The 25,183-nt window shown below is 39.5% G+C and overlaps 1 protein-coding gene across 3 annotated transcripts in view; it reads left to right on the forward strand.

The window, feature by feature from the left end:
* SHOC2 (SHOC2 leucine rich repeat scaffold protein) overlaps positions 1-25,183 on the forward strand; it is a 69,478-nt gene that overhangs the window by 5,040 nt on the left and 39,255 nt on the right. For 2 of the 3 annotated variants that reach the window (XM_080347883.1, XM_080347882.1), the window contains exon 2: positions 22,605-23,542. In XM_080347883.1, the coding sequence (XP_080204009.1) occupies positions 22,840-23,542 (703 nt within the window). In that variant the 5' untranslated portion in view covers positions 22,605-22,839. Of the gene's footprint in view, positions 1-18,140; positions 18,178-22,604; positions 23,543-25,183 lie in introns of those variants that run through there. The other variant, XM_080347884.1, reaches the window with a different exon arrangement.

Raw genomic sequence — 25,183 nt, forward strand, 5'->3', positions numbered from 1 at the left:
TTTAGTGCCAAATCGTTTGATGACTTGTGACTAACTTTACCAGAAGTACCCCGAATTTCCTTTGAAAGTGTTGATACAGTGATGTGACTGAAAGAAGACACTGTTTTTGGGAAGTGGTGGCAGATTGCCATCACCTATCTGTCAAAAGTTTGCTTTACAAAGTTCTTAAACAGAACAGGGATTAGTATCACTGCCTTGACTCTTAGTGATTTGTAGATGCATAGAGGCTTTTAAAAATCAGCATAGAATACCACCTTTTACAGGTTTGAATTCATTTCTAGTAGCTACAGCCTTGTTATTAATGTCGTGTGTCAAATTTTGTGAAGGATAATATATTAAACTATTCTTTATATTTTTGGCTGATCAGTTGTAATCCTAAGGTTTGCTCTGTCTTAGACAGTTTAGTTTGTGAAAACTGCAGCAAGAAATGTCTGTATAAATCCAAGTGTTCAGTTTTGGTTTAGACATCTGATGTCCCTCTTGCACATATTGAAGTGGTAGTAGTTCAGTTCAATGATATAATGAATGACTCTATTGGAACTAAAGTTAAGAAAACAGTTTTCTGAAGCAGTGGTAGTATTCTGAGAAACCATAAATGTACTTATAACTTCTATATGATGATTGATGATTCACTTAAATGTGAAGAATTCTGCTTAGTGTTGCAAACAACATAAATATCTACTGCATTACAGTAATAGGTATGTTTTTATATATTTATACAACTAAATATATATTTGATATATATATTTATGTAATATTTATATAGTATATATATATACACACATCCTGTCAAAAACCTGTGCATACTAGAAGTTCAGAGTAAGTATTTATAGCAATAGACATGGAAATACCAGGTTAAATAATGTTAAATGGAAGAATAAAAATAATCCTGAAGCCCTGACACCTGAGACCTTAAGCTGTAGTGTATTTATACTTTATATGTACTTGGATTTTAATTATCCATTAGGTATTACAAATAATCTTGGCTTAATACCCCAAAGAATATGGCAAAACCACTTTAGGATTTGCTGTTGTATTTAGATCTATGCTTTTGGTGTTTCCATCCTAATAGAAACTAGTTTTAAATCAGAAATCGAAGAGGTGATTCATGACAGTCTGAATGGTCTGAATGATCCATTGGTCTATCATGTTGTGTTGACTGGGAAGAAAAATAAACATATTAATTACTTTTACGAAGAAATACTTGACGGGCAACCAAAAAGACCAAGGCCTGATACTTATTTCTAGCCGAGGTACAACAAAGATCGTGGGGAGTCGGGCTTCTTGCTTTTCTTTTCTCCTCTGTGTCCCAGTCATCGAAATCCTGGCAATAGGGGCTTTTACTCTCTCTTCAGAATGAGGCAGGAGTGGTAACCTGTGTACTTGTAGTATGTGAACTGTCCAGTCTTCTGTATAATAAGATTTCACGCTGTTGTATTTTTTTGAGGCTGACAGTTAGGTTATAATCTGTTTGTAAATCACAGGATTGGTTGTGTTTATGTATAATTATCTTGGGAGGAAATGCTTATGTTGTGTCAAAATACTTAAAGCAAAAAAATACTCTTTTTTTTAAAAAAAACCTCTTTTAACTGTTACATAGATTCTTTATTTTTGAATGAGAGCAATTCAGCCTGTCACTGAAACTTAAAGCTTATATAGCACAGCAGTGAAGGTCCTAGTAAATTTGTACATAATTGGCTAAAGCCGCATATACTGTGCAGCCAGGTGCTGAGTAAAGTTCTTAGTGCTGTGCAAGGATTCAGGATCTTAGCTTCAGTCTTATTTTTCCATCATTTTATACCTAATCCAGCAAAATACTGGAGATGATTCCATCCTCATTAAGAAAAAAAAAATCCTATAATGCTTCCCCCCACCTCAACAAAAAACCCCAAATCAACCCTCAAGGCAAGGAAAAATACTTGTATAATTCTTATTCTCTTAATTTAACTGATTTTGGAAATTGTGCTGGTAGAGTTTTGTATTCTTTTCTATTCCCCTTCCACCTCCTCCTTGAGTCAGCTACTGCAGAAAAGCAGAACTGTGCGTTTCTTTTAATTCTAAGGGATAACCGCGCAGAGAAGAGTCTTCAGATTTCCGTGAATGCCAAGTCCTGTTTAGAAGCATTTAGTTACACCCCGTCACCGTGTGGAGCAGAGAGAAAATGACTTCACTTGCAAACTATATGGCTCCTGGAGGCATCAGGTGGCTTAATATGTAAACAAAAGTCCACAGCAGTCAGAAATAGATCTTTATAAAAAGAAATAGTGCAAAACAAAAGTGACCTCCTAAACAAGGAAGTGAAGGGCTACCAGAAAATCCATCTATATCGTCCTGAAAAATGCTGATTGTAGCAGAATATGAAGGACTTATCATGAAAACCCATTTTGCTGTTGCTTCTGACATGGCAGTTAGAGCACATGACTTTTTAAATTGTTTCTTGTAGATGAATTATTGTATAATCAAAGGGTTTAAAGCCAAGAAAAGTCCTATAAAATATGCATAATTTGAAGTGATTTGCACAATTTTCTCATTGAAGGGATGAATGAAATAAATGAAGCCTCAGTTCAAATATTCTTAACATACTAAATCTGTGACAATTACTTTTCTAACAGATTTTAAAATCTAATGGCTACTGTACGGTATTTGCAAAACCTAAAATATTTCTTATTAAAGAGAATTCTGTAATACTGGCATTTACATGAGTTATATTGAATTTAAGATTCTGGATTATTTCTTTTCGGGAAAAGGAAAATTTCTTAGTAAAGAACATGAATTAAGATCCTGGGAAGTTGTCTTTGTGCAGCCAGTTTTGTTCTGCCAAGTCCCTGTATCTCCTTTGAGCTGTTGGACAGTGTGCAGGTGACGGCAGATTTCAGGCTATCGTATTTGTTTTTCATGGTGGGCTACATATTTGCTTTTTGGAATATTCAAACAATTGTTTGGCAGCTTTCTTGATAGCATATTGTGTGTGGCAGGCCTAGTTAGGAAGGAAACAAAAGTTTAAACATTATAGCCATGAGTTTTAATTCACATAATAAATACAACACCCTGTTGTGTGTTTTTATTTTATTTTTTCCATGACCTCATCCATAAATTTATTTTCTCTGTTTTAGGTCATTGTTAGGCACGTTTTTACCGTGGTAATTTCTCTTCCCAATAAGAAATCTTCAGGGAAATGTCGGTTGTTATTCCTTGCATTTAAGCTGTATAGTCTTGTCTTTGCAATCCAGCTCTTTCGAGAAGCCCTAAATCATACCCGAGCAGACACCGAGGTTTCAGTTGCATGCTCTCACGGTAGTCTCATGTTCTCTTCTTCTTCTAAACTGAGATGCTGTTTATTGAACCAATTAGCTGTTGGGTGCAAGCCAGAACTTTCTCCTGAAATCAGAATTAATGAATAAACAAATGGCACTGGAAGGATTTCTGTTCTCAAGGGGTAGTGACAGCTAACGTGTGACAAGGATGTGGTTTGTGTCCTGCAGCCCCGGTGCCCGTGTGTGTCCGTCAGTGTGTACTCGGTCCTGTTGAAATCAGTGGGGTAAACTTGTGAGCATGGATCATGCGTTCCCATCGAGTATTTGGTGGTATGTCTGTCTTGGAATGTTTTTGAAGCCATTCCAGCTCTTCTGTAGCCAGCAGATGGGATGCATACGCCTTCATTAACAAGCAGTTAACTCCGCTGGTACGACTGAATTTTCATCACGCTCCGGTCTCTGACTTGGCTCTTTCTCCATTCCGTCTCCCACTGCTTGTTCTGCCCTCGCTAAGAAGAAATCGGCACCAGCATTACATGCTCCTGCCCTCCTGTGGTAATGAAAACCTAAATGTTTTTCTCAAAATCAGGTTGTGTAAAAATAGAAAGAGAGGAGAATAAATCATAGAATCATAGAAAGTCCTGATTTGGAAGGGACCCACAAGGATCATTGAGTCCAACTCCTGTCCCTGGATATGACAACCCCACAGTTCACACCATGTATCTGAGAGTGTTGTCCAGTCTCTTCTTGAACACTGTCAGGCTTGGGGCCGTGGCACGTCCGTGGGGAGCCTGTTCCAGTGCTCCAGCACCCTCTGGGTGAAGAACCTTTACCTAATGTCCAGCCTAAACTTCCCCTGGCACATCATCCTGCCATTCCCTTGTGTTCTGTCATTGGTCACTATAGAGAAGAGTTTGGTGCCTGTCCCTCCTCCTCCCCTTGTGAGGAAGCTGTAACCGTGATGAGGTCTTGCCTTAGTTTCCTCTTCTCCAGGCTGAGCAAACCAAGTGACTTTAGCTGCTCCTCATACGGCTTCCTCTCCAAACCCTTCACCAGCTTTGTAGCCCTAAGGAACTACTTTTCCCTCTTCTGGAGTAGCTGCTTGCATCTTTCAAGATGTATGTTTGCTTTTGGTGAAATGTTCTGCTTCAAAAGCCCTGAGAAAATCAAAGTAATTTCTAAACTTGATGTTATAGTATCAGAAAGACCTTGCAGCCTTTTATAGCTTTGAAGTAACCTTCTGACCTTTTGACATGAGGTGCACTATCTATCCCTTTTGCATCTGCTTGGAGAAACGAAGGCACAGGAATTGCAGGGAACATTTTTACCAGCAGCAATGGCAATGGGGTTGCTCTACCTTCCTTGCTGGGACAGGAGCATCTGGAACCCAGTTCCTACACATGCCGGGGGTCACCAAACCAGCTAGGTGACCTCCCATGGGTGAGGAGCGGAGGTGGATCCCAGCCCCAAACTCCTCACTCCTTCCAGGTGGAAGATGGAGCGAGGCAAATGGGTGCAAACCCGTTACTGCCGTGGAATTTTTGTCGGTAATGGAAGCCCCGCAGAGCAGCGTGTTAGATCTTGGAACCTGCGGTGTGAGAACAAGTAGTCATGTTGCCTGAAAGGATCCTGAAGTGGTTGTGGTCTGTATGTGACCTTTCATTTCTTTAGTGATCCTCTGTGTTACTAATACTAAAAGAAGGCGGCTTTCATCTTGGTTTCAAAGCTAATGGTATATATAAAGTATGGACATACAACTTCAGTCTCTTCAGGCAAATGTTTGTGTTATTCTCAACATGTAAAGTCTTGGAACAAGCAATCTGTGTTTGTAACAGCCTTCACTCTTATGACTTCTAGTGTCTACTGAAACTACTTAAACCTGCTTCATGTTAACAGGAACACTATTGCAGTTTGCACACCGTTGATTCTTTGGGCAGCTTGTTGACTGTCTTTCAAAAATATTTAAGGTAAACCGATCAGTTGTATACCACGGTAATCTAAAAATATGCTTTAGAGCTGCACCTCCTGATTTTTCCCCATCATTTTGTACTATTACAATGTCATTTTTGGACCTTCTTCATCTGTGAAGCCCCTTAATTAACAGTGAAAATACACCACACAGAGTTCCAACAAAAAAAAATTGCTCCAGAATAAGTTTCTGTAATCTTTGCTGTAATTTCTTACTTTGTGACAGAGAAAGCAAGTTAACACAAGGTAGAATGGTGAGGAGAGTGTGAAAGCTGCTCATTGCAACTGCTTGTCTTTGTTCCCTTATTTTGGGGTGACATGAGTTATACTGCCAAGGAACTGGTATGCTGGAGCGTTTGGCTATGGCGTTATTCTGTTGGTGAATCTGTCTAGAGACACAAGGTTTCCAAACAAAAGTAGACAGAGGGAGCATGGAAAGTTTGTATGTGAGTGCTGCTTTCAGAGTGCTGCTGATTGTTACCTGAAGCTTTTTTTGAATAGGAATCTAATAATGGTTTGAGCTGTTCTCTTGCACTTTTTCAGTGATAAAGCCGTGATGCGTTTGTCGTGTTTGGACATGATGAGCAGAGGATAAGGAGCTGCAGAAAGAGTTCTGCATGGGTTGTGTGTGGCCGTAAAAGCTCATGGACTGAATTTCAGGTTCTGTTTAAGCGCAGAGTGTAAAATGACTGTTCGGACCCTTGTCTCCCTATCAAGAGTTAAGTTTTCTTTCCTCTCTGAGCAACTTTCTCAAGTAGTGGAAGGTGAGATGAGCGGCAGCCTTGGATATCTGTTTTAATTATGATTTTTATATAAATTTAGTGGTTTATGTCTTTGTTTATGAACTAAATGAGAGACTAAGGAACTAGTTAATGAGTTTACATTTATGAGATTGTACTTTGATTGCTCTTCTATATGTACTGCAGGTGTGTGTATATATTCATCCAATACAAATGCTTACTGATTTTCAATTTTCAGATGAATAGAATTAATGCCAGAACTGTTACTTTTTCCCCAGTTTCTGACCACTTTTCAGGTGGCTGCTCTAATATGAGATTTACAATGACCAGTTATGAAGATGGGAATTCCAGAACCCCAACACTTAGGATTCCTTTGGATTCCAGTTTTCATTGCTGCTAAAACTCTTAATTACCAGCTAGCGAGCACTGTAATTTGTGTTATCAGTCAGATGAGGGGACTGGTTGCATGGTCCTTTTTCTTCATGCAATGTGACCATGGGCACTTGACATTGGAGCGTACTGCTTGGTTTTGATTATTACTAATATGCAGCTTTTATCACTGCCCAGTCTTTGCAGCCTCATGTAAATAAAGTATCCTGGCTTGAAAAGCAATGACAAAGTCAAATGAGTTTTTCTGATATGAAAACTTAAATACGTGATCACAGAGCAGACTAATTAGCCAGTGCAAGGAATTTGGTTCTTTTAAGTCAAGCTTTTTATTTGCCTGTAAGGTTTGCTTCTCAGTATATGTTCTGATATGCTGACACCATTGTAATTGTACCATTATAAGTGATCACTCGTGCAGTCTCTCTCTCTCTCTCTCTCTCTCTCCATATACACATCTATATATATATGTATATATGTGTATATATATATACACACATATATACATATATGTGTGTATATATACACATATATACATATATGTGTGTATATATACACATATATACACACATATATGTATATATGTGTGTATATATACGTATATATACACACATATATGTATATATGTGTATATATATGTATATATGTATATATACACATCTATATATATATACTCCATATATATACACATCTATATATATCTATATAAAGGGAAGATTACTTTGCACTGTGTGTGAAGTTTACCAAATTCACTTCTGGGTCACTTCCAGCTTTATTTTGGTACTTCTGGTAGCATGAAGTAGTACTTGAAGAAGTGATATGACTTTTATGCAAGTCTTTTGATATTTGAAACGCTATCTAGAGAGAATAAATAACAAATGGAGAGCTCCCGATGATAAAGTAGGTGAGGAAGAAATTTTAACTGGAACAGATGATTTTTTTCAGCTTAATTTAGATTTGCTGTTTTATCTCTCTTTTGAATTGTTATTTTAAATAAAAATAATACTTAAGGAGCATGCTTATTCTAGTAGTGTTGCTCTCTAGAAATATCTGGGTTTTTTTGTTGTTTTTTCTCCCCTGTGCTTAGGGAAATTATTTTCTTTGGGCTTGATGTATCCCTTAAGCTAAGCAGCAAACATTTGGTTTAGTGTTTGACAAACTGCTTAAAAGGAAAATCCAGGAGATTTGGGGTTGATATTGGGCTATGGCTGTAGCTTCTACTTCTTGTTGTAGTGTTTGTGTTAGTTCTCCTAAGGAGACATTTTAGGTGCCAGGTCTTAATAGTTAAATTTCAGTGAAAGTAGAGATTTTAACAGCTCAAAAAACACTTAACCAATCATGATTATATTTTCTTATAGTAGTCTCAAAGTTTAATGTTTTTCTTGAGATACCTGTGGTGAACAGCTGGTCATCCTACCATAGGATGACCAGCCTTTAGTGGAAAGCTTTAGGTGTCCTCTGGCTTCATTCTTTGAGTGTAAGGACATGTGCAGGTTTTTGAATCTTCTTGTAAAAGATAAAAGAAAAGCACTGTGTCACTTAGTTGAAATAGTAAACTTTTCCATTCTTCTTTTACTCTAGCACTACACTAAATTATTTTCTTGAAAAATAATCTAATTTCACTGCTGATTGAGTTGCTGGTTGTTGCATTTTTTTTGCTTGAGAGCTGTTCCCTAGTTCTGTGCCGGTGTTTGGGAACCGTTCACTGGTATATGAAAACATCCAAAAAATAGTGATCAAACAAAATTACTATTTGGAATTATTTCTGATCCCAGAGGGGAAACTCAAATAGGTGCAGCTTTTAGGGGTCTTCCTTTGCCCTGGGGATCTGTAGCAGTTCTAATTGTACAGTATACTGGTTTGTAGTTGAATTGAAATTGGTTGTTTGCTGATAGTTGATAACTGAATTCCGAATTCAGAGAAAGATCCAACTCTAATTAACCGATGCTTTTCTTTCTCATAGATGTGAGGTTTTCTTTTTTCTGATCTAATGTAGTGTGGAGAGTGCAACAGCCATTTCCTTCTTGCTTTTTCTGGTCTCTCCTGGACATTGAAGATACCGCATTTGTGGTGCCATGTGCAGCCATCCCAAGTCTGATTTATGGTCACATGAACTCTGTAAAACTTGTTCTTAAAACCCCAAGCCTTTTAAGCTTAGTTTTAAAACAACTGATAGTTTTCTGGTTTCATTTCTGCTGACGTTACTTTTATGGATATCTTGCATTTCTTTGTCTTGCTCACATTCATGTGGAAAAAGGTCATCTACTAAGTGGTGAGTGTTAGTCAGTTCTGTTGAATCCTAGAGATTTTTGTTTCTATTTAACTTTCAAGCTTTTGTATCTCTGTTAGCAGCTGCATGTATTGTAAATGCAGGCATGAAGATGCTGTTGGAGCAGGGAGGGCAGCGCAGGCTGGTAGCGATCCACAGCCCAGAATTCCCTTGCAGGGCAATGATTTGCTTCCTTTTTGTGAAGGAAGGGTGGAAAGGCTATTTGGGCAACAAATACTTCAAACACTGAACTTTTTCTTAGGTACCACTTTGGAGCCTCGTCCAGCTTGCTGGACATACTGGTATCATGGGCAAAGGATGGAGGGGAAAGTCAATTTTCAAGCAGATGCCGCAGAGTTATGGTCTGATTGTAAATATAAGAGAGGAAGTGGGCCCACAAAACATCCCTTGAAGATATCGCATTATTCTGGGGAGAGATGAAGAGCTCTTGAATTAAAAATGATAGTTTATTAATCAAAGCTCAAAGTGGGAAAGCAACAGTGCTGCATAAGATCAAGTGTGCCAAATGCAGCCTGCCGTAATGAGCCTGACTATGGCAGGGATCATCTGGCCTGGATTTAGTGGGAATGTTATTTGCTCTGTAAAATATGATAGAGCTTGGTTGTGAGAGAAGCGAGCAGTGAAATAGTATCATCTCCACAGATCTGACATGAGGAATTTAGGAGTTAGAGGACAGCACATGATGTGTCAAACAACAGAGGTTGTGATTAAAACCTCTTTATCTCAGTTGTGCTTCCAAAAATTTAGCCTTAGCAAGCACAAATAATTTTAAATTAGAATTTCCTTGTTTGCATCATGTCTGAATTTGATGCCCATAGGATGCTGTTTTAATATAAAGTGATTTTTATGCGTATCTTCATTTAAAAAAAAAAAACAACAAAAATGTCTGTTTATAGCATTGAATTATACTTCAATACTAAGCCAATACTGATAATTGTCAGACCAGTTACATTACTCACTGTCTGTAATAATTTCAGAAGCTTTTTGTTAGGTAGAAATTTGTGTGATACAGACAAGCGACATTCAGCTCTTCAGATTGCAGCTTCTTCTCCCCCTTCTGTTTGAAGAATTATTGTCAGAGAATGAAAAAAAGGGAGGAAGGAGGAACCGTGGGGGAGAGAAGCTGCGCCCATTTGCACCACCTTACATCCAAGAATCTCAGGAGTTGGAGACTGCTGGGGTGGGGAAAGTTTCATCAGACACACGCTAATCCTTCAACCCTGCATAGGAATAACAGACTTGATGTGATTTGTTTCTTGCCTTGCAGCCAAGGGAGGGATGGAGAAAGGCTTGGGGTGGCATAGAGGATGGAGAAAGGCCTGGGTGGTGTCGGCTGTGCCCTGTTGCAGGGGACAGAGTAATTGAGGTCCTGCTCCCCATGTGTTCTCTAGTTCTGTCATCCTGCCTGTCTGTCTTCTACTGCTCTTAGGTCATTATTCCTTTACATTGCCATACTTCTAGTTCCTTGCAGTCCATACCCAGTATTCTTGCTCTCTCTCCAGGTAGACGCTGTGGTTATTGTCTGTCTTCTACCTGTACCTGTGCTTGTGTTCCTTTCTGGTCATTTCTGTTTTCCTTGCAAGTGTCATTCTGTAGTTGTGTTGAGTGTTTTTTTTTTTCTTCCTTTCCCACTATTTTGGGAACAGTTGAGTAAAAAGGAATAAATATGTAGCAAGTATTTGTTAAAATTAGTTTATCAACTTCCTTGTTAAACTAATTTTTATTTATTTATCTATAGAGGCTCAGGTGCCTCTACAGCATTTCAATTTCTTTTTCCTTCTGTTCAGGAGCTCTTTTCTCACTTGCTCAGATTTTTTTCTTGCATCCCCACAGTGTTCATATATAAATATAGTACCTTGATTTTGAACATATTGTTCTGAAGCATATTGTCATACTAAAATTTGTTCAGTCCTTCTAGTCGGTTCATCACTGTATACCTTTTCTCAGCACTTTATGTGTATGTCCAATACTTTCTGGATTATACTTGTTTTTGAAAAGGGCTAATTCTCTTTTAATCTGGATTACTTCAACCTGTACTACTTGTGTGAATGTCACTTGGGTGGCTGAAATGCTCCTGTGTGCATGGCCGGGAACCTCCAGGCTGGGTGGCTTGTGAGGTGTGCGGTGCGGGGACGTGCTGCCGGGAGCTGAGCGGTGTCCTCACCTCTCTGTAAGTCAGAAAGGAGCTGACACAGGCAGTTTCCATGCAGTGAATCACCTGTTCTCAGCTTGCAGCGGCTCGTGCGATCCTCCAGTCTGTTCCTTTCATACGCGCAGATTTTGCAAGGTACGAGTATCTGGAGACCAGCAGGTCTGGTGAGGCACAGTGTTGTGCCTGAGCTAGTGTAGAGGTTGCGTTTTCTTAGTAATTTGTTTTATGATAACTTTTAAATGTTCACAAACGGATCAGATGATTCCTTGCTGAGTTACTTAATCATTTATAAATGACATCCATTTTTTGTCTAAAATGAAGGCAAATAAGATGCAAGAATGTCATTCGTTATAAATGGGCATGCAGTACATTTTTGTTTTAATTTTTATTTTGCTAGGATTGTGAGATGAGCTTTCATGTAGCTTTAAGCTACCTTTTTCGCATTTTTTGAGATTTCTTTTATCTTATTTCCTTTATTAGAAAGGGAGGAGGTAAAAGGCTTACTAATACATGATATTTGTACAGTGTTGTTTAATTCACTTTGTATGTCTGAATTTTTTTGATAACTTTTTTCAGATTAACATTGCTACTACTTTCTACTTTTACAATACACAAGCCTTTGAAGCATACTGAGGAGTGTATCATCCAGTTGGTTTTTGGCAAGCAGAAATCATGTTTTTCCACTATTTCTAGTAAAAATGCCATTGAAGACATTTTTTTTTTTCCAGTAGAACAAAAAAATAAAAGGATGCCTCATCTGAACAGATTTTGAAGAATCTGCTTGGAAAGGATCACAGTGTTTTCTTTTCTTTTTTTCTTTGAAGGAAAACATCTTGTTCCTGTGAAGATGCCCGATTTATCATGCATTTTGCAGAGTTGTTAGTATATGTGAAATAATCTTTTAATTGGTCTCCTAGTTATGAGCAGAATAGTATTCGGTACTGTTGGAAGTCTTTTGGATGTCAGGCTGGAGCTTACGATGTGTGGTTAAGGCTCCTCGACAGCAGGAATGAGCATGAGGAGTATTTGGCAGATCTGGACTTCAGGTGGCTCCTTCACAAGAAGGTGAACAGAACTTGTTTTCTCTTCTGTGTTTGTTTCAGTTTTACCTTCTATCCTGGGAAAGAAATCTCTGGGATCGTCACTTGCCTCTGTAGGAATGTGGATGAACTTGCAAGAAATTCAAATGTTGTCATCCTTTTTTTTTTTTTAAGGCTAATGCATTCAATGTTGATTGAGGAAAAGAAAACACGTACTGACTAAGTGCAAATTTGCAATATAAAGCAGTCAAAATTAGACAGGTGTGAATGAGATGGTTTCTGGTGGTTTAGATGACCATGCTTATCTGAATGTGTTGAATAAATATCCAATTACTACCTTCTCTCAGACCCTTCGTCCATGTAGCGTGTGGGAGCAGGAGTGGTGTTTGCTGACTGATTACTGTCTCAGTATTTTTAGATCTGTGATATTCTCTTATGTGGAGTTTCTTACCAGCTGCTTCCTGCCCACCACCCGTGCTCGCCAGCCCCGTTCTCGTCCCAGCTTCTGCCTGTTTCTCTGTTCCCTGTATTTCTCAGCTTCCTCGTGCTCTGGGCAGGAGCTTTTCTCTTCTGCCTGGCTGCTGTGACCCCACGGAAGGTGGGAGGACAGTGGAGGGTGTCTTGGCTAGATAGGAGAGGCCTCTTCAGCCCTTGCATGTTTGGCTTGTGCTGGGGGAACGCCTGATACCAGAAGAAGTCAGTGTGTAGGAGTCAAGGACGTGAAGCAGGCTCGGGGTTTATTACTCAGCTCTTTGTTGCCAGAGGAATTCCTCGGAGTTTTCTTATTAGAGGTTGCAAAGTGGCCAGGAGTGAATACGAGGTGAGATTCACTGTGGCACTAGACGTCTTCTTCATGGATTGCACGTCCCTAATCTAAAATAAAACCAGCATGGTTGTTGGGAAATCAGTGTTAAGATTTACCTCCAACATGAACAAAGCAGCATGCTTTACCAGGTCTCTGTCTTATAAATGGCTGAACCAAATAAATTATCTTACCTTTTTCCCTATTCTCATGTCCCCTCAAGGCCCCTTTCCCCAGCCGCAGGACACCCCAAGGCTTGGCAGGCAGCTGCTGGTGAACATCACCTTTGAGGAGCGAGGTCTCAAAAAATTCAACATGATTGAAGAAGCCATTGCCACAGAATATTGGCTGTATATAGCTGTATGAAGTGCTTCTTGAATCACCTGTACTACACACCTCTTGGCTTAAATAATATTTCATTGCTTTATGTCATTGCTCTTTGGGGGGAAAACAGTTGAAAGCTTTGAAAAAGGCTTGGGAGCAATTTTATTCTTCATCACCTTATCAGGGTTTATAATGAGCCTACATTTCTATAGTGCCTTTAATTTACAAGGTTCCCCAAGGTATTTCTAAGTTGCTTTGGCTTCTCCAGCTGTGGTTGAGCATCGTTCCAGGCAGTGATGCAGGACGGGTGTCTGGTGGAACGTGGGGGCTGTTTAACCACGTGCAGGTTAAGGATGGGGAGGGAATAATGCAAAATCCTGTTGAAACTGCAGGGAAAATCTAGGTAGGCAGAATGTATTTAACCTTAGAAATACGTATAGTGGCTCATAATGAGAATCTAGCTGGAGTGGACACACATTGTACAGGAAAAATGCCATTTCTTTTTGGCAGTTTGTAGTTCTTGCATCTAAATAAGAATACTCGGAAGGCAGAAGTTGCCCATTGCATCGTGTTAAGGTAAATGTTTGCTGGAAAAAAGCAATGAGAGTATTGTAACTTACATCCAGTTATCTAAAACATAGCTGTTTCTTCGTAATCTCATTCTATCTATATTCTAACTTGGCCTGAATCAGTTTTCTTTCATCAGGTAAAATGCATTTATCTGAAAGGGTCAGATTACAAAACCAATCAAAAAACCTCACTGGAAGGTTGGTTAAGCAGTAATGGGGAAAGAAGTGTAGATCTTTAATTCATTCTAAATTTGTTTTGGTTTCCTGTAATTTTTAAATATATAATGTAAACTTCTGGAAAAATATGCTATCCTAAAGAAAACAACCCAGGGTGATCATTGTGCAGATTTCAAATAAATTTTATTTTTATTTAATTTAGTTGTAATGAAGCAGAAATGTACACGTGAACTGGAGCAAATTTGATTCTGATTATGGTTGTTGTCTTTGTGAAGAATGTGTATCTGTTCAATGAGACACTTATTTTCTGAGAGCAGGTTAAATGCAAAATATGTTAATGACTTCTAAAAGTGCAGAGATTTATAATCAGAAACTTGTAAGTATGTATTTTTTTGGACTTTCCCAGATACATGTGTATCTTCCAAACTCATGTATGTTACTTGGAAAGTAGATATTAGTGCCTATGTCCTTTTCTGTACATTAGTTGTATTTCAACTAGGTGTTCAGTAAAACAAATATATCCAAGCTTTTCTCAGCTGAAGATCAAGAACTGCAAATAATCTTAGCTAAGAAAAAAAAAAATTGAACAGAGGCCAGATATTGTGCAGTGATGAGCTGCCATAGGTAGTTATTGTGGCTTTGTCTGCTAGAGCATAGAAGCTGAAGAACCATCTCTTTTTCATGTTCAGGATTGTGTTAAAAGCGTGTTTTATGCTGATTTTTCAGATTTTTTCCTAGCATAGTAACCCTCTGCAAAGGGATCTTGTGATTTAAACAGTCACTAATTATGGTCACAAAATTCAAGGGACTGAGAGTCATCCAGCACCGAACTTTGCAAAATGGTCATAAGTATTATATAAAAACATGCTGAAGACGACAAACTTACTGCGTGAAATTCAGAGACAAAGCAGCAAAGACAAGTGCTACAATAAACAATACTTTTCCTTTTTTACTAGTGAATTCTGTGTTGCTGGCAGATGCTAGAGTAGTATGCTACCCTAGATAGTAATAGAGCAATGTTTGATTTGGCTGAGATGGGATTTAGCATGTGGTTTGTCCCAGTTTCTGTGGGATCAATGTAACGTAAGTCGTTGATAATACAGATAATTAATAGAACATATTTTACTCTATTGTTGTCTCGTGTGTTTACTTTCTCTCCTGCCCATCATTCTTGTTTTGTCTCCTGTTTGTTTGGGTTTGTTTTGGGATGTTGTTTTTATTGCTCAGCGGAAGTGATGAATAAAAGAAAAATATTTGATGCTGGTTTCGAGTTTGCATCATCACCTTTGGTGGGACCAATGCCATTTGCAATCAAATCTGTAACAAAGCTGCGTGTGGTAGGCTGCTTCCTTTCTTTATAGGAACTGTTGAGAGGTCTGAATGATGGTGCCCGCTGCCAATAGCGAAGTTCTCTTTATAATGAAAATCAAGTTTTTGCTACAGCAAAGGAACGTGTTGGGTAGGTGGGGAGCACTTTCTTTTGTGGAAGGTTGTATGCCACTGTAGATGCAATTTTTATAGTCACAAAAATGAGAGACTGGTAGGTCCATTTAGAATAACCTGTTTGGAGGCATATCTAATTATCAGGACCTGGGCTAAGACCTGGAAATTTGTTTCATCTAGCAAGTTACAACTTTCAAATTCCACGTATACTGCAGGGTTACACAGCCCGCTGATACGAGTTACCATGGAAACAGAAACACGCGGCCCAAAAAGTACATGCTGAGGACCACACATGCAGAAAGTACCTTTTTACATATTAAAATAAGCTGCTGCATGGAGTTAGTAGAGTTCTTTGTACTTGCTCTTGGAGTCTATTTCTACAAAAACATGAAATGGTATTTTCTTGGCCAAAATCTAGGGATTTTTTTCTGTAGGGGAGAAAAAGAGAAAATGCTTCATAAAAATAATGTTGGAGCACGTAGAATGAATCACAGTATGTATATTCCTGTACTTGCTAGATGAGTTCAAAGGCAGGGCACAAAAGATTATTTCTGCCCCCTCGGAATTTAAGGCATAGGCGACTTTCTGTCTGCTAGCGTGGAGCCTTTTTGTCATGATAGATCTGGACTTTGGTACGTGACCTGGCGTTGAGTGTGATGAAGTACTCCCAGAGAGCAGCAAATCTGGTGACCAGTGAACACAAAGATGGATTTGAAAGCTTTGAAACAGGCAGTAATATCCGTGTGCTGTGGTTTTGCTGTGGACTCGCCATCCCTGGAGGTTTTTAAAGTGAGGTTGGACATGACACTTAGTGCCATGATCTAGTAAATGTACTAGAGTTGGACCAAGGGTTGGACTCGATGATCTCTGAGGTCTTTTCCAACCCAGTCGATTCTGTGATTCTGTGAAGGGCTTGGTTGTCTCAGAAGCCGGGATGGGATGTCCTGGGAGATACACCTGCTTCTGCAGGTACCAAGTGATCAACCTCCAAATGCCTCTTGAAACTGATTTGCTTATTTATAGTAACTTCACCTTTAATTGCACTTGGGTTTGCAAATAGGTGCTTACAGTTACAGAAGTGTCTGCAGGTCTATGAAACCACAAGTAAAGTGTAAGCAAGCCTTCCAAAACAGTCTAGTTGTCCTCTTGTTCTGATGTTTGTTCAGTCATTCCCTCTGGGTTTTGCTCGAATGCGAGATGGGGTTTTGCTCAGCTGTTCTGCAGCCGTGGAAGCAGCAAGCAGGCCGGGGACGGCCTTGGCTGGAGTCCCTTGGCAGATGAAGATATCCTGAAGGGCTTAGCAGGCTGTCAGGGTCCAGACCTCCTCGCTGACCCAGCTCCACGGCCTCGGGCTGTGCCTGCAGGGAGGCAGCAAGCTGCTCCCTCCGGGTGAGGGGGAATTAGGGCCGAAAGTGGGGTCACATCCAGATAGATCAAAATCAGACTAGATCCGTGGTCTGCAAGCTGCTGTCTGTTGGCTGTTCATGTACAGGATCTAGATGAATTTAATGGTCAGAGCCTTCAGTGCAACAGCCTCTCTGTTGAACAAACCAGCCATCGCAGCTGGCACTAAGGGCCATTAGAGCGTTACGCTGCTGCTGTCCACCGTCCTGCGCTCTGAAATAAAGGAGTTTTCTTTCCAAAAAAGAGTCTCTGGCTGGTGTATTGAGGGAGCAGTACTTTTGTCAAGTTATTAGGCAGCATTTTTGCTGTCTGGGGGTGCAACGGCTGGTTGTCCCTGCGCTGCCTCCGCACCTCTGAATGAGGTTTGTGTTTGGAGGAGCCGCGCGAGCCCTGCTGGCTGACTCAGCAGTTTGCTCCCAGCTGGGCTGTGGTGGCTGCAATGCACTGACGCAGATGAAAACTCTGTGGGTCAGATGTTTGAAGCTAGTAAATTGTAGGAGAGAATGTGCTTTGTTGGCAAGTGACTCGTTGGCTTAAACTATTTGGGTTTTGAAATGAAAGTGGTGACTGTCTTTTTTTGCATATGTGGTACTGAGAATGGAAAGTAGTTGTAGCCGCTTGGGCAAAACTTCCAGTTTAATCTGTTGCTTATTGATGTGTTCATGTTTGTGGTGTAGTGGAATATGAAGTGTTTTTGATATATGCCATGCTATTCTAAGTAAAAGCTAAATACTTCTAAGAAGGTAGACTTTTTGTTTGTTTGTTTGTTTGTTTGTAAACAGGTGTTGCTGCAATTGCTAGATAACATTTGAACTCTGCCTTGTTAAAAGCCACTTAGGTCTGACTAATCAGAATTTCCAAGATCAGAATTACGATCTCAAAGCATTTTTATTATGTAGTGGAATCATTGTCTACTTATTCCAGGGTGCCAAGTATGAGCGGATTCCTTATTTCTTTGACGTATTTAATATTTGGAATGATCCTCTTCTGTTACTTGGGTTGAAAAGCCTTAGGCATGCCGTGTGCCCTTTGGGTTAAGTTTAGTACAAACACAGAATAAAGGGAAAAATCATTCCTATTCCGTGGTAAAATTATGCATGTAGTAAAGAGCTTTCAATTTCAGGCTTATAGGTTTCCTGCTATGCTACAGGAGAAGTAAAATTCTGTTTTATTCGAGTGCGATATATTAGGCTTCAGTGAAAATGATGCCTTAGGTATCACATGCTCAGAATATTAGAAATGTTTATGACTTAAAGTGCCTGTTTTGTCTACCGAAAGACAAAGCAGAAACCTGTAAGTGTTCCAGTGGAGCCGTGAAGTTCTCATTTTGTAAGACAGCATGCCACGGTGATGTTCCTTTGGCGGAAAAGACTGCGGTTGGTTAGCCCCATCACTCCAGAGGGAAATGTTTCAGCAATGGGAGAATATTGTATTAACGATTTCTTCTTCAAACCATCTCTGTGAACGTACAGGACACTTTCATATACTCGCAAGTCACAAGACACATCACTCAGGCTGCTGAGGGACTGCTGAGAGTAACTCCTGCAGGGCTGGCCTCTTCTGGAGAGGGCCCACCGCCCCTGGCCAGGACAAGTGGGACTTGTGGTGACACCGTGGTGCTGTTGGTGAGGTGAGCTTGGGCCATTCCTGCCGGCACCCGGGCTTGTGTCACCGTGGCAGCCAGGGCTTGGTCACCTGGACTTTACTCGTCCCGGCTCCAGTGCAGCCCTGGTGCGGTCGCCTGGTGCGTCAGTTCGTTAGAGACCTGCATGCAGACTGCTTGCAAGTTTGTTCATGTAAAATCAAAATTCAAAGATGTAACTGGAGGAAAGTATTTACTAACCCGTGAAGTAATATTGGCAGTGGTTATTTTTTGGGGGGTGGAGGGAGTTAGCAAAATTGCTCAGCAGTAGTGGGTCGCAGACAGTTGAAAGTCTTTCACAGCCTTCTTTGACTGGTAGTTGGGTGAAATCCTTTATCTCAAGCATCATATTGTATTAGATAATGACCAGAAAACATCAGTATTTATATTACCAAACTGCAAGTGATTAGTATTATTCCTTGAATCACAGACGCGATTGTTACTACGTTACTATGTGTTTTTTATAAAGCATTTATTGCATAAATGGTATGGGTTGTATTGCTCAGAGTAACTGAAATCTCTTTCATTTACTTGTACATGTTAAAAAAACCCCAGTAAATTGTACTACGTCTGTGTTACTGTTTTTCGGGCAGCTAAGGAAGGCGATACTGTTTAAGTTGCTTGTGTTTCTGAAGTTTCCTCAGTTACACTTGACAGAAAAAAATAAATACATCTGGATTATCTTCACCAGACATCAGGAGAAGTGAATCAAAACTCTGATGCTGGTTATTTATAGCTATTTACAAATATTTTATTTTAAAATAATGTTCAGAACAATTAAGAATTTTTCTTAACTTCTCTAGAAGTTTGATTTTTCCTTCATATGCCACACCAAGCAAGAATTATTCATTTTCCAATTTCTCCAGCACATAATAGTTAAATGTTTTAATGTCAATTAATATTGACAGGAAGTCGGTTTGAACAGCATTGGAAAATGGAAGTAGTTGGCAGAACTCACTAATTTCACTGAATTTCCTTTTGCTAAAAATATCTCTAAAAGAATCTCTCCTTTTGAGATACAATGGGTGCTTGTTTGACTCTAGTTTAGAATTGATGATGACTCTTGTCCTTTACCCAAAAGGGCTTGAAAAATATGAATAACCTTTTGAAACATATTTAGCTTCCTCTGTAGTGTATGTAATTATGCTCATGTCTGCCAAAAGTTTACATACGTGCTTCACTTGATGTATGTGAATAACCTCATCAGCTTGAATGATCTGCGATAGAAATGAAAGTTCTGTAGAGATGTTTATGTGAAGCTGCAAATTTCATTTGTATATGTGTTGGTAGGATTAAGGAGTTCTGAGTGTAGTTGCCCTGTTAAATTTTGAGATGCAACTCTGTCATTAATGTAGGAAATGGTAATATTTTAGTCATGCTACCTGAAAACGTACAGCATATAGATGGAATACATGTAAATATAAATATTTATTTTCATTTATATACATGCAAATATGTTAAAAATAATTTTAGGTTGCAGTGGCAGTATTAAAAGTTACAAAATACTAGAAATAGGACGAGTTTCTTATAGTTACTTAGGTCCTGTGCTGATGCTGCGTTGTGATGCAAGAACGTCATATTGTACTTACAGGACAGCCTAGAACAGTTATTTCACAGGTTTGGCCAATTTGGGGAGTAAGTCAGTATTATTTAGCTAGGAAGACTTCTTGCTTGGACACCTTTTGCTTGTGGCACAAGTTGGTGATGTGTGGCAACAGAGGATTGTAGGAAGAGGAAGGGTTGTCTCATGAATTACGGTTCTGCCCTGCCTCTTGTACGTGCCACAACTTTTTCCTCCTGAAAAAAAAAGCGGGGGACAAAATGTTGCAGGGATGTCAAGTAATGGGAATCACCAGGACACAAACGTTGCCTTGTGCCAGAGGAGTTCACAGCTTCCCGCGGTAACGGGGTGGAACCCGGCTGGGTGGTGAGACCATCGGTGGTGGGGAGTCCCAGCCCTGCTGAGCTGCAGTGACTCTGGAGGGGTGAGGCTCTTCCAGCTGAGGTATTTTGTGTGTTGCCCCTGCATTGGCTTGTGTTGTGTTTCATCTGGAAAAGCTCTCATCGTAAGCTTTTTTTCTTCTAAGTGCCAGTTGGAGTCATTCTAGCTATTAGAGTGTTACTTCATTTGGAAAGAAAGAGGCTAAACCTTCTCAAACGACTTTAAACACATTTTGCAGTCTCAGGCAGTAATGAAAATCTTCAGTGTAGAGATAAAAATGACAAAGGTGCAGTACATTTCAATGTTAGCCTTTTGTCACTCGGAACAGGGAGTGTATTTGGAAGGCTGGCTGCTGGGTGAGCTTGGCTCCAGTTCCCAGGCGTTAGAAAACCACGGCTGCCCTTGGCTGCCTGCGAGTTGGCCGCGTCCTGGCATCTTCGGCTGTGAGGTGATGTTGGAGTCTCTGCTTATGACCCTTTGTATTGCTCTGAATTTTCTTTCTGTGCTTCAGATGATGTTTTTAATGACTATTAAATCTTTATCCTTTGGTATAGGCAAAAGATTTTCTTTTGTTACCAGAAAATGAAACATTAAACTGGCATATTGAAACAAGGAGCTTTGCCCTGCTTTTTTTTTTTTAGGTACAATTAAAGTAATTGCAAACCAAGACAGTGAAATGCATGTGGATTATTTGGAACATTTGCACTACTGAGCTGCTTTCAGCAGTTCTAATCTCCAGCCGTCTTTCCTTTCTGAGGCTCTTTGAAAACCTCGCTCAGCTGCAGCGCACATAAGAAATGGAACAAATCGCTTGGCGGGTCTGAAATTTGATTAAATTGAAAGCTCGTAAGAGCAGCAGCCCTTTGAGCATTTTGCACTTTAGGGGCTTGATGTGGTGCAGTAGCTGCTTGGCACTGCTACATAGCTGAGTTTTCTGTGTATTACCAGAATTTAGGAACTGTTACCTTTTGTATTGAAAACAAATTATCAGGCATTTTAGGCTCCCACCCTTGAGTCAGCTGCGTTTTTGTATTTGGAGTCATTACATTTCCTATTGCTGGAGTTTTACAAGCATGTAGATTATACAGTGCTGAGAACAAGTTTTAGAATACAATGTAGTGAGGTGGGTAATCTCGAGGAAAAGTCAGATTAGTGGATGGAGTAGATGGTGGAAATCTTTAGGATGCGATAAGAAACCAGCTTGTGCTTTCTCAGACAGAATTTCCAAGTTAAAATTAAAAATAGTTACTTGAGCTTTGCTAGAAGATGTTTGTATTTCTAATGCTTGCTATGCAAAGTATTATTTAAGTGATTTTGAGTTTTATGAATGTGTACAGAAGATAAAATGCCAGGACAGGGACACAGCTCCTGTGGCAGTTTTAAGGGTATTTTAACACAGCTCATGTGGCTGGGGAAACAAGGTACCCTTCCGAGATACAGACATTCTTCATCAGTGAACATGCATAGCAATGGAAAGTTGAATCTAGGCTAAAAGATGGGCTAACATGGGGACACAAAATTATTGTTGCCGTTGATTGAGCATTTATTTTCTTCCACATAGATATATTCAAAAACCTCTCCAGAGTATTCAGTCATGAAGTTCTTGGGCATGTCATATGTTTTGAATTAAACAGCTACTTTCTATGTTGCATGATGATTTTATAAAAATGTAAATGGGGCTCTGTAGGTTTCAGACATCTGTTCACTTATTAGGCTGCGTTATAGTCTTTGAGGGGGGGTAAAATTCAAGATACTGTTTAAAAAGATTATATATCCTACTCTCATGAGAAATTCCTTCCTAATGTTGCTTGTCTTGAAACAGAAGATATTATTTCTTCTGAGCTTTCAGTTGACTTTTTGATAGATTTATTTTTTAAATCCTTGTGTTTGTGTCTTCAAAGCACGTGAAGCTGGTGACAACGTTGTGCTCCACGTTAAAAGCAGAGACCTGCAGTTCAGAGCCGGTTGGAAGGGAGATGTTGAGGCAAAGCGTTCATGTTACAGTAGTGTTTTAGATTTCACTGTGGATTGAATTGAGGCTCTTTCGTGCTGAAAGAATAAGCCTGTACAGGTTTGTTGAAGAGGCAGGCACTTAAAATTATAGCAGATCTTTATTGACTGATTGGGTGTGGACAGGAGAGAGAATAATCATGTTGATGACCAGGGTGTTATGCCAAGAACTAGCTAAGATGCAAGATGGTGACTCAAATGTAGCACTGAAGGCAGTACTATGTTAATGAACTGTAATTATTCTCTTATCATCTGTACTAATTAGTATCAGTCTTCTAGCACAGTGGGTCTTCTGAGCAATATGTGTAGTATTTTTGTTTTAGCATGGGGTTTTTCATTGACATTTGAAGAGAAGGACAAATCATTAACTTAGTGAGCACAGGCTTGATGTAGATATATTCAAAATTTATCTGGAAGTTATATATTTACACTAACTTTGGCTTCTCTTCTCTCTCTGTTACAGAAATACTAATACAGAGCATTTGACCTTCTAATCTCTCCACCTGAATTTCCTGATACCTGGACTAGGAAAGAGTGCCTTCAGAACCAATATGTAGCAAATGGGTGTCACACCTCCAAAGCTCCTCCCTTAGTTCAACGCTTGCATGTTTTAAGGATCCTTGTCGCCTCAGCAGTGAATTGTTCTTGTGAACTTCAGAAACGGATTTCATGTGGTGCTTGCTAAACGTTGAGTCACCATGAGTACTAATCTAGGAAAAGAAAAGGACTGTAAAGAGAAGGATCCGAAAGTCCCGTCGTCAAAAGAAAGGGAGAAAGAGGCAAAAGCCTCTGGAGGATTTGGGAAAGAGAGCAAAGAAAAGGAGCCTAAGACCAAAGGGAAAGATGCCAAAGATGGAAAGAAGGACTCCAGTAGCACGCAGCCTGGGGTAGCTTTTTCAGTGGACAATACGATAAAAAGACCTAATCCAGCCACAGGTACCCGTAAAAAATCCAGCAATGCTGAAGTGATCAAAGAGCTAAATAAATGCCGGGAAGAGAATTCAATGCGCTTGGACTTGTCCAAGAGATCTATACACATGCTTCCATCAGCTATCAAAGAGCTAACGCAGTTAACAGAACTTTATTTATACAGTAACAAACTGCAGTCCCTACCGGCAGAGGTGGGTTGTCTTGTGAACCTGATGACACTGGCCCTGAGTGAAAACTCACTCACCAGTTTGCCTGACTCTCTTGATAACTTGAAGAAACTGCGCATGCTTGACCTGCGGCATAACAAACTTAGAGAAATCCCCTCGGTGGTGTATAGGCTAAGCTCTCTCGCCACTCTTTACCTACGCTTTAATCGTATAACTACTGTGGAAAAGGATATCAAAAACTTGTCAAAACTCACCATGCTTAGCATACGAGAGAACAAAATCAAGCAACTACCTGCTGAAATTGGTAAGCGATTACACTGATTGAAAGTTTCGTTCTGTGCTTACGTTAGTTTTGCAATTCAGTTAAGTATACGTAAACTGCCACTTCTCCAGGTGCCCTTTGTCATTTCAAACTTCAAAAAATTATGCTCTTGATCATACTGTTGCAATGCTAGCTTATGTTGAGAGCAATCAATACCTTGGATATATTTCTTTCAAAACAAAAGCTCCTTTTCTTCATCTGTCATCTTAAAATCAGATGTATCTTGTTTTCATCTTTGTCTTGTGCTTTCACATATTGTGTCTTCAGAGCCCAGATGGTTTTAAAAAAAAAAAAGATACAGGGGCATACTTCATTTTAAGATTTCTTTATAAATCATTTACGAACTGTTGCAAGTTATAAACACATTATGGGCATGTTACAGAGGGGTGTGACCGTGGTAATACAAGGTAGAATAGGCAGCTACATGCTATTACCATGAGCAAGCTGTTGGATGCCATAACAGTTAATAATGTAGGTTAATGATTTGTGAAAGCCTCTACCTTTTATAAGTCATGAATATATTAATACATGGGCTCTTAATATAAAGTGGCCAAATGTTGAATGCATGGTAGATGATTCTTAGGATTTTTTTAATGAATAATATTTGTTTTTCCGAACATTGTCACACACGTTTGAAAGACAGTGAAATAGTATGAAAGTGGCTTATTGATTTAAATAGTTTATTACAAAAGGTACGCTGGAATAGCCGTATATCAAGAATTCCCTAATTTGTTCCTGATAGGTTCTGATTCATGGAAAACATCTCTTTATCAGACTGTACATGACAAAATATTTGAACAATGTATGTGCCTCGTAAAAGGGAGATTCTATCATCAGTCATTTCTTTTTTCTATCTATGTTTGTTTAAACTGCAAGTATAGAATCATGGAATCATAGAATAGTTTGGGTTGGAAAGGACCTTCAAAGCTCATGTAGGCCAACCCCCCTGCAGTGAGCAGGGGCATCTTCAACCAGATCAGGTTGCTCAGAGCTGTGTCCGATACCTGTGCCAGAAATGGAACTTTAGGACAGAGGTACCTTCCAGGCCTCAGTTTTCAAGTACTTATATACAGTCATTTTGGAAAATGCTTTGAAGAGCTTCAAAACATTCAGCATGCAAAGTGCTACCACTATAACTACATCAGTTAGCCATACCACTTTCAGTGCTCATTTTAACAGATACAAGCAATATGAACTCCTTTGAACTCCTTTATACTACTATGAAGGCACTATAGAGTTCACTTTCATTTCTCAGAGCAAAGCACCGGTTTACTGGTCTAAACATTTGTATAACAGGTAGAGTTTAGTCCCTTTAGGGGGAGGGGGAACATAAAGTTCAAGCAGTTAAGAAACTGCTTCAACTTTCTTCAAGAGTGGACAAAAACTTGTAAAAGCCCTCATAACACTGTGAGCAGTAATTCCTGTGGCCTCTTTTTAAAAGCTGATGTGGGACTTTTCCCTGTTAGCCACACCAGTGCATGGATATGTTGAAGTGTTACTGAAGTTGGCCCCTGCGCTCACTCATTTTGCAAAGCTTGGGAAATGCTCGTTTGGAGCCCTAAATAGATCTGTTTCCAACTAGCAGTGTTTGCCTCTTTCTCCTGCACCTTGATATATGTAAGA

This window comes from Nesoenas mayeri, assembly GCF_963082525.1.
Source record: "Nesoenas mayeri genome assembly, chromosome: 7".
NCBI lineage: Eukaryota > Metazoa > Chordata > Aves > Columbiformes > Columbidae > Nesoenas > Nesoenas mayeri.